This window comes from Numenius arquata, chromosome 25 (assembly GCF_964106895.1).
Source record: "Numenius arquata chromosome 25, bNumArq3.hap1.1, whole genome shotgun sequence".
Taxonomy (NCBI): Eukaryota; Metazoa; Chordata; class Aves; order Charadriiformes; family Scolopacidae; genus Numenius; species Numenius arquata.
In genome coordinates this window covers 3957856-3967828 of record NC_133600.1, presented here as the reverse complement: position 1 = coordinate 3967828, position 9973 = coordinate 3957856, and the positions used below count along the sequence as shown (strand labels likewise).

The window sequence follows — 9973 nt, the reverse complement described above, 5'->3', positions numbered from 1 at the left end:
TTGTTGTACCCCATAGCTGGCAGCTTTTTAGAGCCAGAGACATGAGGTTACTAAACCCATTCATTTCTCACATGCACCCACGTTTCTAATGGCCATCGAGATCCAGCTTTAAAGTCCTCTGAGAGTCACTGGAATGAAGGGCACTTTGTGAAGACGTTATAATTATTATGGGATTTAGGGGTGTGTGGAAATGATTCATGGAGACGTTTCCCAGCCAGCAGGCTCTTGGAGCCAGGTGAGCTCTTCCCTGGAATGTGAAGCACGCGGCACGGCAACTGGGAGGAACAGGTTTGGCAGGACATTTTAAGCCGTTCACGGCAGACAGCCTCTTCAGAGCCACATCCCTGCCTTACCGACCTCCCAGCTGGATGTTCCTCTCTGCCACACTGGCCCCGGTGAGCTGCGGAGGATGGACACGCTGCGAAGGAGCCTTTCTCGCTGGAAGAGGTACCACATTAAGGTGCACCTGGCTGATGAGGACCTGATGATGCCCCTGACGGTCAAGCCCAGAGACACGGTGATGGACCTACGGGCTCACTTAGTACGGGAGGGCGTCACTTCCTGGAAGAAGACATTTTATTACAACTCCAGGCAGCTTGAGGAGCACGAGACTCTCAAAGAAGCTAATATCCAGAACGGCTCCGTCCTGCTTCTTGTCAGCAATAAAAGGTAGGCAAGGAGATCGTCTGCAGGGGGGCGGTGCAGAGGAAGGGGAATGCTCGGTGTATCTCAGCCCCTCAGGACGCTTTCCTGGTGGGGTTTGGAGAAAGCAGATCAGGAACTTCAACCCTGCAATTTCCAGCAGGTGGATTGGGATTCAAGGTGCTTCAGCTCCAGACACACTGTGGTGTGAAATAAGGGGGTAAGAGGAGGAGGAAATGTGGTTGATGCTGCCTGTCCTGTCGCTGGTCAGGTCTCACTTTCCCAACTCCGTGGCCAAGCACAGGGGGAGAGACAAGACATGCAAAAGGGCAAAGGAGATTGTTCGATATGAGGGAGTGCTCCGGGAGCCTCTCATCCTTGTTCTTTCTTGTGCCTGGTCCTCTCCTTTTCTTTTTAGTAGACACTTGGTGTGAGTACTCGGGGGTGGCACAGTCCTGCTTTACCGGGGAAGAGCTGTGAGCTGCCAGCTGCCAGCAACGAGTGCTGGTGCTGGACAGAGACGGCGAGAAGCTGTAACTTCCCCAAATGTGGCCAGATCGTGGCCAAAAGCACAGTGAGCCTAGAGACTTCCAGGATAACCAGTGCAAAGGAGACCAGTCAGGGCAAGTATTATGTTCCAGTGGGAATGAGATAATGGACCTGCGACCCACTGGCCACAGGATGGTTTGGATTCAGTGGGGTGAATTAACGCCCACCTGTGCTGCCTTTCCTAATGCCTGGGTGTTGCTGCCAGCATGATTTATTCTGTGAAGCGTTTTGGGGGTACCGGTGGAAGAGGTGCACAGCAGAGTGTGGGTGTACTGTGTCTAATTCAGCTTTCTGAATCCTGAGCCCTCCGAGTTACGTGTCTACGCTGATCAGAGCTTCCTCTGCAGAAAACTCTGCACTAAAGACTTCAGTTCCTGATTGTATGCCACATACTGGAATGGTCCTATTTTCCAGTCCAGAGGCAGCTTGAAATCTCACACAAAGAAGATTTAATAAAGCATTTCCTTTCAGAGCTGAACCAGACACAAGAGATTTCACATCGCTCAGCTGACTGCAAACCCCGAGTCACCCACGGCCCCTTTCTCCAACATCTCATTTCAGCTCTCTGATTAACTTGGCTCAGCTCCTCCTTTTCACCTTGTTTTTAATGGCAGGAGCATTTCTATTTGTTGTTGTTTCCAGTGTTTATTTTCCTAAATTGTACAGCCTCAATTTCTGAGAGCAAAGGAAGGATTCTGAGGGGCTCAGTTGATGGAGTGCACGTATTGACGCTCTTTTGACAGCTGCCCAATTTCCATAACATGCTACACACCTTCCCACATGCTGCAAAAGCAGGGTGTAACTGCAGCAGGGCAAAAACCACCAGGAGATCCTGGCCCCAGTGTGCTGAGTTCAGGGTGCCCACTTGAAGTCACTAGCCATTTTTGAATATTTAGAGCCTTTTGCTGAAAGCTCCAGCTCAATTTTTGTGACCATGTGAAAAAGGGAGTGGGATTTCTAATATTTTTCTCCTTGAATTTCATCAAAACCTCCCTGGCTCCTGAACAAGCACCTTTGTCCAATCTCTCACTCCTTTTCCCAGGGCTGGGTGCATTGTTGGGGGGGTGGACAGCCTCTTCCTAAAGTCACGACTCTCCTCGAGTTCTTGGACACGAAGGATCATTGGGTTGTGACAAGCCCAGCCACTCCCAAAGTATTTTGTGTGGCAGGAGTGATAAATGCCCAGGTATTGGCGATACATTTCTCTAAGGGCTCATGGAGGTGACTGAGCTATCGTTGCAGCGTGGTCCCCCTAGATATTTCTGAGACGTGCTCGTGTGGGGCTTGGCATCATCACCCTGCTCAGCTCCTTGCCAGATCCTCAGCATGCAGAGGGCTGTTTTTTTGAGGGCTCTCTATCGCTTAAACTGGGAATTAGGAAATACAGAGTGGGAGAGAGAAGGTACTGGGTTGTAATTGAGATTACAGCACCATTTTGAGCCTTTTTGGCCAGATCTCTAGGTATTATAAATTCATGTTGCTCCAGCAGTGTCTGTGGAGATATGCTGGTCTGTATCTGCTGGGTAACACTGTGTGACTTTGGGGAACATAAGGAAAGTGGCCTATGCTATGCTGGGACCGTCCAGGAAGCACAGGAGCAAAGAAAAATAGAGAATGTGGTGCTGGGTTTGGCCAGCAGCCCTGAGGATTTAAGAGTCGGTTTTAGTACTTCACCAACTCCATGAAGTATGGACCCTCTCCTTCAAAGGTCAGCGCCTGCTTCTTAAGTTCTCCCAGAAAATCTTGGTGTCTCCTACTTTTTTGTATTGAGATGCCAGCCAAGCAGAGCTATATTAATTCCAAAAGTGGAGTTGCTCTGATTGCCAAGGTCTGCAGCTCGGTGTCGTGCCTATAAATATTAATGGTCACTCTGTATGCTGTGTGTTCCTACAAGGGGCTCACGGGACAGTTTACTTTGAACCAGAGAAAACATGAAAATGACCCTATTTTTCATCCCCCCTCCCCCCTTAATGCCTTTGTAGATAATTGGCATTTAGTAAAGGCCAAGTCAGCATTTCTACTCCTTGCTCGTGTTTTCTGGGGTTTATAACTTAGTCATAAAAATTCACTTAAGGCTGCAGCTTGGCAGGAAAGGGATCAGCATAGCAGCTAATACTGAAAATTTATTTGGACCTTAGTGTTTAAAAGTTCGAGCAAGCCATTTTGGAGTTCAGTCAACATGACCTCTCGCCCTGGGAAAACACACGGGCAGGCCAGAACTGGGAATATTACATCCACGGAGGGTGCAATTCCCCCTTGTGCAGAGCTTGTTAATCACATTACTGCTGCACTGATTGAGATTGCAACCCTGTTGCAGTAGGAGCTGAGCGAAGAACACGCTGAAAAATAGTTTCTGCCCTAGAGAGCTACATATTACAGTAACATGGTTTGCAAGTGGGTAAAACAAGCAAAGCAAGGCTTGAAATGTGAATGAACAAGCAGAGAGAGAACCTCCCCAGCTCCGTGGCCTTGGGCCAACCCGTGGTGTTCAAACCATCGCTGCCCGACGCAAGGAGACCACCAGTGAGTCTCAACACGAGAAGAGCAGCCACCCAGCACAGACGACGGAGCATCCACAAGGGCATGCAGCAGGCTGTCCCAAATGCCCGGGGTGTGATCAGTCCTGGAACCGTGGCCCACGCCACGGCAGAACCTGTTTGGCTGGCTCTGGAGGCGGGTGCAGGGCCCCAGAGCCAGGGAGCTGCTCGGCTGGTCCGGTGGTGATGTGGGAGTTCCTGAAACTGGCACCGCTCTTCCCGAATTGTGTCTGCTGCAGCGAGACACCGGGATGCTCTTTGCTGGCTGCGTGTCATGCATGAGCACCGACCAAAGAGGTCTCCCACGGCGTAGTCAGCAGCAGCGCTGGATAGTGGGTGTACGGCATTAGCTGCTCCTTGTTGATAATTTGTTGGCTGCATTTTGATGTTTGATGTTAGGTGGAGGGATATTGCCTTGAACGGGTGAATCCATCCATTCATCCACTAGTGAATCTCACCACCCATTGAGCTATTTCAAATAGAGGATGTAAATGGGTGATCCAAGTGATTCCTACATGTGCTGTGTGCCTGTCACTCACCCTTCCTAAGGATGTCCAGCTCCGGCTGGCTCTGGACATGGTAGAAGCACAGCACATCGACGGAGCCCTCGCACTTGGTATCAGGCTCCTTTCTTGTGCAGTCACCTGTAGCAGCCACTCAGACAAGGTTTGTACCAATAAATTAACCAGTGCCCAGACCGTTGCAACGCTGGAGTATTGCACTGCAGTATTGGCCCAGTCCAGACGCATTTCGGGAGCTAGCATGGGCCAGGGCCCATTCCTTATGGGCTGTCTGGATGAGACCACGCAGGTTTGGAGGGTAAGAATTTAATAGGAAATTCTTTGCCGTTCCTTGCCAGCTGTCCTCTCAATGCAGAAGAAAGTCCCAGGAACATTTAATTTACTGGCACACACTCAGCCAGAGCACATGGGATCCCCTCAGTCTTTTGGAAGCCAAGGTTCATTGAGGCCAAGCAGCTGCTGTCATCATATATAGCGTGCCCGGAGAATGGAGTTCAGTAAGTCATTGGTGAATAGGTTAAATAAAGTAGATGCCGGCACTGAGTTTAGCAGAAGTCTATTATCTGGAATCTACTGGTGTTGATTTTCTGGCCTGGAGCCACCTGAAACCATCTATCTCGGGGCATTAGCTCAGTTACCATAACAACTCATCTAGGAACAACTCCTGACAGCTCGAGGAGCAGACCAAGGCCCCGCGTGGTATATAAGCCACTCTTAGGTCAAGATAAGCATGTCTAGGATTCTCCCTCTTCTGCAATTCAGCCTCGGTGTCCCAGTGCTTATACAAGCCTTAATGTGCCTGGGATCCTGTTTTATCCTTCAGAGGCTGTTCAGCCTAGTTTTCCAACAGTCCATCCACTCAAGGAGCTACCTCCTGGCAGAATAACAAAACTATCCATCTTTGGGGAACCTGGCTAATTCCCTTATTGGCATTCAGTTTACAGACTCTGATTTTTGGCCTCATAAATGAAAACTATGGCTGAGCCACTTCCATAAGGTCCGGTTTAGCTGATGCTAAGGAACTGCTGCCTACATTTGACTCCCATGATGACAGAAGGGTTGGTGTTCGACGTCATAGATGCTTGGCAGTGGCTCACTCCAGGCTTATATTACTCTGCTCTCCTCTTACCTCTTCTCATTCTCATTGGAATTGCCTGAGAAGCAGTCACCAAGCACAGCAGATGATGTTGGATCTTTAGAAAGAGAAACCAGGAAAATAATGGGATCTCCACAGTTTGACCCCGCATAGAAAGCTGACGTTACAGCCCAGATGAATTAAGTCCCGTACAGTAGCTTTTGGTGTAATTTTGTGATGCCTGCTCCTTGCACTGACCTTCCAGCTCCTGGGGTTGCTCAGCAATTACTCCTCAGCATGGAGGGGAGACTTTTCGCTCCCATCCAACTACTACAGACTTGCCCTGTTAAGCTTAGGCCTAGCAGCAGGCTCCAAGGCATCTCACAGTGGGATAACGATCCTTTAAATAGCACTGGGAGTCTCTCTTCTCGGGGAAAACTAATTAAGTTCTTCAGCACATGCTTAGACATATGTTGACCTGGTATGGCCTTAACAGGCCTGCTTCCACCTACTGGATAAATAAGACTGGCTTAAAAAATATCCTCCAAGAGATGCGTTACTGAGGCAACAGCCAGGTGGGGGACTGACTTCTCCATCTCTGGCTGAAGGTAGTAGTTATGTGTATTACTCGTGGGCCAAACTCTCGGCTGGTGTAAACTCCTTGAAATCAGTTAAGTGATTTTTAAGTTCCGAAAGCACCAGTGCAGTTACCTCTGCTGACCTCGTGCAGCGCACGGGCCTGAAAACGACACCTGTATTAAGCTCAGTTACTTACTGTTCAGCACAAAAAGCTCATTTAACAAAAGCAGAGGGTTGCATCAGTGGAGAACATGGTCCACAGGAGCTGAATTCCTCCCCTGTGTGGTTGCATGGGATTGCAGTAGATTAAGCTGAGCTGATGTGTCCCGTCGGGGTCTCTGTCTTGGCTCTAGGCAAAGAGTTAATGAATGGAAAGTATATTCTAAACCAGGCTCTTTTCTGGCGTGATATGGCACAGCTTCCTGGATTTCTCTGTAGTTGTGCTGATTTACACCAGGTGAGGATTTTGCCCAGTTGGGTTAAACATCCTCTCTGAGTCCTTGGTGTTTTATGGGGCAGACGTGCTCCAGGGTGGGCTCACAGCAAATCCTTGGCTCTTACAATCCCCTGAAATTTCAAGTGAGGAAGGAAGTGCTGGAATATGAATCCTCTGCTGGGTTTTGCAGAAAACCCAACCAGTGGGTGATATGAGCCTAAGTAGACTTGTAGTGTCCTTTGTTAGGACCCGACAAAAAACCCCACCCCACAAACTTTGAACTTCTCTAAGTCCTGATGAAATGTTTGCAGCACAGGCTCAGTTTCTTGTCTGCATAATTGCACAGAGCAATTCACAGGAGTCAAAAAGGCTCAGCCCTGCACTTACTGGCTTGGCTGGGTGGGTGGCTGCCTGGTAGAGCTGCTGCCTACGGGCCACGAGTATCTTGGTTGCAGTCCAAGGCGTGATAATGAGCTCTCTAAGCAAATGCAAGCCCTGAAGAGGTACCCCTAGAAACCTGCAAGAGCTTCAGCCTCTGTTCTGGAGACCCCAGGGGGTAGCCCTAGATGAGTTCTAAGGGTCTTTGGAAGAGTAACTAAGAAAGTAATCCTACTTTTGCTAAGCTTAAGTCTTCTATGCAGGCTCTGTACCCCTGTCAGAAAATGTTTATGGAACCATAACCCTCGAAAGCCACCATTTAGTGCTAATGCACGTGGGCAGTGTGTCTAGAGCAATTCAAGCTCTGTCTTACTGTAAACATCCTCAAAGCGCTCCTAAAGCTACAAGCTGCCCTCTTCTGAGATGAAAAATGGATTTCCGGGGCATGTACTAAAGAGGGAGAGCCTTGCCTATGGGAAAAAGGCTTCCAGACAGTTGCAGGTTATCTGGAGGGTGAAGGCATCTTTTGCGGAGGGATAAATGGGTCTGAAACCCCGCGAGTGGCTTATCCTCAGCTGCACAGAGTGACTGAAAAACCTCCTTGGTTTTTGCATGCCTACAGTGCTCCAAGTATTTGCCTCTTTCTTATTCAGGTAATGCCAGAGAGCTTGGCCAAAGCCATGAGAGACGGGGAGCGTGACAAGGGCTGAAGGGAAGCAGATGGAAGAGAGCTTGGCCATGGAAAGGCAGCCCGGCCACCAGCGTTTGGTAAGTCCCTCCCCACACGCCAGCTCAAGGACTGTTCAGAAAGCAGCTCCGAGTGTTTTCAGCACAGTACCCATGAATAATTAACCCAAACAAAACAACAAATAACGTTTCCTCATCAGCCTGCTGTGTGGTCTCAGCTGCCAAAGGAAAAGCGTGGGTAAGACTGACTCAGCTCCGGAGGGCAGTGAATCAGAGCGAAATGCCCATGAAAGGGTGACTTCTGCCAGGGTGATGAAGCAAGAAGGAGCTGAGGTGGACTTTGCTTAGGGCCCTAAATGGGGACACTGGACATCTGAGACTCCTTCTGGCTCTCTCACAGGATATCTCAGTAAGTTGCTGATCTTGGCCTTTGTTTTCCTACGTGTAAGTCTGAGAGAATTTATTCTTCCCTTTCTCCCACTCTTTGTCCATCCAGCTGGAAGGGACTTAGGTCAGGGACTGTCTGGGCTCCTGCGCCGTTCCTGTACAGCAGGGACCCCATTTCTAGGTTGAAGGCTCCGTACAGCAAATAAGCTGTAAGGACACTACACAGTCCTGGAGCTTGAGAACCTTTATATATCCAAAGGACAGAGACTGGTTGGTCACTGTTACAGCGACTGCCTCATCTGACATTGGGCACCCGTTGTTACACCAAAACTGCCTAATTTTTGAGCCAGGGTTTGTAAGGCACCGCGTTGTTCTTCCATCTGTGTGCCAGTCTCCCCACTCCAACAACTTCTGAACCAGCTGACCTGATTCACCCCAGTTTGATGGAAAGAGAAAGGTCTCACAGACCCAACTGCAATTTTCGTGAAAAAAGAGCAGCTGGATAGAAGAGAGACATTTAAGTTAATATCCTACTGAAGGAAAGGTAATTACACCTCTTGCTCCCTATCTATTTGGAGATGCAGCAGCCAGGTGACCAGCTGGCATTTAGATACTGGCTGGTCAATCAGTGCCTTCCCTGCTTCAAACCAGCTCCTGCTCTTGCAGTCCCTTGGCTGCAAAGAAAGAAGCTGTTGGAAGAGCTGAGGACTTTGCTGGGGAGGCTTGGAGGGGATAAGGATGCCCCGGGGGATATTACAGTGAGCTGGGAGCACCAAGAAAGGAAGAAATAAAAAGCAGTTTTTTAAATACACAAATCACAAGGAAAACGGGTTTCACCAGTTCCCCTGCTCACAGAACAACTTGATTTTTAGGTTCAAACTTATTTTCAGGACTAAATGGATGTTTTTTTAAACCACTATGGCACTTTCCCCAGAAAAGTTCACTGACTGGCAACTAACCATCTTACCAAACCCCTCAAACCTGCATTTTCTGTTTTTCAACTGAAAAACATGCCTTTCTGGACTTTTTTTGGCAATGAGAAAACATTTGGTTCTTTTTTTTTTTTTTTTTTCCCCAACAAAAGCATTTGAAGAAACACCATGGAAAATGGAGTTTCTCATTTTCCACTCTCTTTTTTTTTTTTCCTAGGAATAAAAATATTTCCCCAAGTACTTTCTCAGGCTTTGCAAAGAAAGAGATTCTTTCAGACAAAGACGTGAACACAGTCACAGGTGAAGAACTCTCAACCGAGATGGACAAAGGGTGGGATGGGACTAAGCATGGGAAGAAGGAATGTGACTTTTCCAAGGTCAACCAACAAGTGGAGAGTTGCTGGCGCTGTTGGGTCAGCATTTCTGCCACTTGACCATGCGGCGCCTCTGCGCGTCTGTCTGTCCTGAAATAATGAGTTTCTTGGAGCAGAGCCAGTACTTTCCTGAGTGCTTGGAAAGTGCTTCACGCAGCCCTAGGTGCAGTCATAAATAATAATTTAAATGATAATAATAATATTAAAGTGGAGGCTTGCCACTGAAGATGGGACACACTCAGCAACGGAGTCCTAAATCTGTGCCCCTCTTCTAGTAAAAGGTACCGTTTGCCTCACAAAGCCGGGGTGACCGGGATTCTCTGGACCTGATAATCACAGTCTTTCGCTCTGCAAAAGGCAAACTGACCTAAGTTGAATTAGGTCCAGTATCTACTCTAACACCTCGTGCCTGTAGCTGGCAGCTCTGGTCAGCTCTGGTCGGCTTTTTGCAGCTCAGGAGGATATCTGGAAAGAGTAAATTAACTGTGGTGGTGTGGGGAGCTGCCTGGACTAATGTTTTTTTCAGAGATAGGCTTTGATTGACACTTCAAATCTGCCTGACAATCTTTTATTCTAAGTGCAGTTGCTGCCTTTCTTCAGAGCAGGAAGAGCTGGTTTGGTTGCTGTCCTTCAAACGATGGATCTTATCACACGGGAAAAAGAAGAAGAGAAAAAAAAGCAAACCACCTGGAAACAGCCACAGGTACAGCATAAAAAGAGGTAAAACTAACTGGATCTATTTGAGATATTTCTGTTTTTTCCCTCTATGCCATAATCCAATGCAAGATATAGGAGAAAAGAGGCTCTGCTCTGAGGAACAAGAGCTGACTGTTTTCTTTCTTTATTTGCCTGTTCGTTATGTTGTTGTTTTCCTTT

At 48.2% G+C, this 9973-nt stretch overlaps 1 protein-coding gene across 1 annotated transcript; it reads left to right on the top strand.

Annotated features, from left to right (window-relative positions):
* The first annotated feature begins 409 nt into the window (after positions 1–409).
* On the top strand, positions 410–673 carry TINCR (TINCR ubiquitin domain containing). Its single transcript, XM_074163562.1, has one exon. The coding sequence runs from the start codon at positions 410–412 to the stop codon at positions 671–673; it is 264 nt and encodes an 87-aa protein (XP_074019663.1).
* Positions 674–9973: the final 9300 nt, after the last annotated feature.